Below are 3,282 nucleotides of genomic sequence, written 5' to 3' on the forward strand. Positions count from 1 at the left end.
TCCTTCCTTCCTTCCTTCCTTCCTTCCCTCCCTCCCTCCCTCCCTCCTTCCTTCCTTCCTTCCTTCCTTCCTTCCTTCCTTCCTTCCTTCTTTCTCTCTCCTTCTCCTTCTCCTTCTCCTTCTCCTTCTCTCCTTTCCATTCCCTCCTAACACTGATGATGTTTCCTAGCTGGGTCATGAAACGTGTGCAAGAAAACCACCCAGCTCAGAGAGCACCAAGGATCCCACAGTTCTCCTCCTCCTCCTCCTCCCCCCAAATCTCACTCCCTTCCAGCACTGATGATGTTACCTAGTCTGGGTAATGAAACATCTGCAAGAAAGTCGCCCAGCTCAGACAGCACCCAGGACCCTCTCAGGCAAAATGCACGGGCCATTTTGGACCCCTGGGCTGGCTTGTAGAAAGCGAGCGAGGTCCCCCCCCCAGTTGCAATGACAGGCGGGACCTCCAAGCTGGTCCGCGGTGGTCCCGGCAAAGGAATTGCATGGTAAGAGACCAACCACCATCTTTGAATCTGGCTTCTCGAACGGAATAATTGACCGGGCGATCAAAGTCAGCCTGGAGCCGAAGAGATTTGGGGACGATGGCGGGGGAAAAAGGTTTTAAGACTGTGGTTCTCAACCTGTGGGTCGGGACCCCATTTGGGGTCGATCGACCATTTCATGGGGGTCGCCAAGCAAGGCTGTCCGCCATTTTTTTTGTCCGCCATTTTTTTTGTCCGCCATTTTTCCCCCCTTTTCCGGCGGGTGCCTTACCTCCCTTGGGCTGGGCCAGCTGGTGGTCGGCTTGCTCCGTCTCTGCCGCTTGCCAGCTACGCCTCGGCCGGCGCAGGGGGCGGAACCACGCATGCGCGGCGCTCCCGGGCAGGGAAAGTCCTCGACTTACGACCGGTTGGGTAGTCCTCGACTTACGACCGGTTTAGTCCTCGACTTACGACCGGTTTAGTCCTCGACTTATGACTGGTTTAGTCCTCGACTTACGACTGGTTGGGGTCACGGCATTAAAAAGGTTGAGAACCACTGTTTTAAGACGAGGATTAGAGGAAGGGCCGCTAGCTTTGCACTGAGGAAGGGACAACGGTAAACTTTGATCGCTCTTTGCCTTTGATGCCACCTTCACCTTCCTCTGGTGGGGAGAGAAGGCGGACAAGGTTTCTGCCAGGACAGAGGACAATTTAGCTTCTTCTCCTGCATGACATCAGCGATCAAATTGCAGCCAACCACTTCTTTTTTTTCAAATTGTCTGGAGCTCAAAACGAGTCTCTCGGTGCCCAACCGTCTTTCGGGCTCCTCCTATAAATTGACATGAGCGACCTTGCTGCACGATCGCGTTTCAAGGACACAGACAAACACACACACACGTGAAGGAGGGATGTCAGCAACGGCTCTTCCTATTGAACGGTTAATAGAGTCCTATGAGCCTCAGTGCTAAATTGTCTTTGTGTGTGTGTGTGTGTGTGTGTGTGTGTGTGTAAGGGGTAAATCCAGGGGTTTAGAAACAAAGGTAGTCCTTGTTTTACAACCATTTGTTTAGTGACCGTTCGAAGTTACAGGTCGATGCTCACGTCGGTTCTCGTCTGACTCCTTGAATTAAGAATGAAGGAAACCTAAAAAAAACTTGATAGTAGTTCAGAATCTCCTTCAGATGTTTCCAGTTATTTCCTTCAGAAGGCTCCAGTTATTTCCTTCAGAAGGTTCCAGTTATCTCCTTCAGAAGGTTCCAGTTATTTCCTTCAGAAGGCTCCAGTTATCTCCTTCGGAAGGTTCCAGTTATCTCCTTCAGAAGGTTCCAGTTATTTCCTTCAGAAGGTTCCAGTTATTTCCTTCAGAAGAATCCAGTTATTTCCTTCAGAAGAATACAGTTATTTCCTTCAGAAGGCTCCAGTTATCTCCTTCAGAAGGTTCCAGTTATCTCCTTCAGAAGAATCCAGTTATTTCCTTCAGAAGCTTCTCCCATGATGTGAATTTGCAAAGGATCCATCCATCTATAAAATCTTCCCAATTCTCTCTGATATTGCCCTAAATCTAGCCATCTTTCCTAACTAAGGTTAGGTTTTAATTTCTGATATGTCATTTCCCCCCAAATGCCCAAGAAGGAGCATTTTTTTGCCCATGGGAAATCCTGACTGCATCGACCTAACCCAACATGGTGATATGAATGGATGAATGGCTTCCATGGTTGGCCATCTCTTATTGATCTAAGAAGATACTCAACTTACCAAGATCCATATCTGCAGCTTTGGGCCGATGAGAACAGGGCACGTTCTTGAAGATGGCATCAAGGAACTTCTCCTTCACTTGAGTGATGGTGTCACAGTTCAAGATCTTCACTGGAATCTCAGGGCTGTTCACATTATCAGGGTTCACACAACTAAGGACCTGGAGGGGGTTGGTTGAAAGAAAGCAAACATAAGACTGAGGTCTAGAACTTCACATGTAATATATTTGGGTGGGGTTTGAACAAAATTCTAGATTAGGTCAAAGTGCCGATGGAAATATATCAGTTTAATACATCGTAGGCAATCCAACCATGTGTGAACAAAGCCATTGTATGGCTTATGTCTCAACGTGTTATCTGAACACCACCCGTTGTGTTTCGTTCGTTCAGATTTAACATGTTATGTGACTGTGTCTGGAGATTCTCAGTCATCCAGGTTATGGTTATCCCAAAGGTGTTTTTTCAAGAGGCAACTAGACTTTGTTTTTTTGTTTTGTTTTTTTGTGAGAAGGCTCCACACCCATCTCCACCACTCAGGTGACCCTGAGGACACAGACAAACATCCAAGTGGCCTCAACGACTCTCTAAAACAGGGCTTTTCAACCAGTGGTACGGGTACCACCTGTGGTACATTGGCACCTGGCAGGTGGTACGCGACTATCCTAGAAAAGTGGTAGCGGGGGAGGGGAATGGGCTGAACCGGTGGCAGCACCGCACAAGCCTGAGCGAGAGATGGCTGGAGCTGCAGGGCTGTCAGGGCTCAGCGGAAGCGCCAGGATCAGTGCCGCTTTCCAGCTGATCGGTGCTTCTTCGGGGCTGTCGGCTCAGTGGAAGCTCCAGGATCAGCGCCAGGCTCCAGCTGGAGCTCGGCGCTGATCCTGGTGCTTCTGCTGAGCCCTGAAGAAGCACTAATAAGCTGGAAAGCAGCACTGATCCTGGCGCTTCCGCTGAGCCCAGAAGATGCGCCGATCAGCTGGAATGTTGCAGCCTCTCCAGGGTCTTGTGATTTACATTCAGATGCTTGGCAACTGATTCATACTTATGACGGTCACAGTGTCCCAGGGTCA

General features: G+C 49.4%; 1 protein-coding gene across 1 annotated transcript in view; it reads right to left on the reverse strand.

The window, feature by feature from the left end:
* LOC107299478 (plexin-A4-like) overlaps nt 1–3,282 on the reverse strand; it is a gene marked incomplete at its 5' end in the record, with an annotated part of 61,810 nt that overhangs the window by 22,427 nt on the left and 36,101 nt on the right. The window contains one exon of the mRNA XM_015828832.1: nt 2,217–2,376. Within this exon, the coding sequence (XP_015684318.1) occupies nt 2,217–2,376 (160 nt within the window). The remainder of the gene's footprint in view (nt 1–2,216; nt 2,377–3,282) is intronic.

Source organism: Protobothrops mucrosquamatus, unplaced genomic scaffold (genome assembly GCF_001527695.2).
Source record: "Protobothrops mucrosquamatus isolate PMUCROS unplaced genomic scaffold, P.Mucros_1.0 scaffold4996, whole genome shotgun sequence".
NCBI classification, from domain to species: Eukaryota; Metazoa; Chordata; class Lepidosauria; order Squamata; family Viperidae; genus Protobothrops; species Protobothrops mucrosquamatus.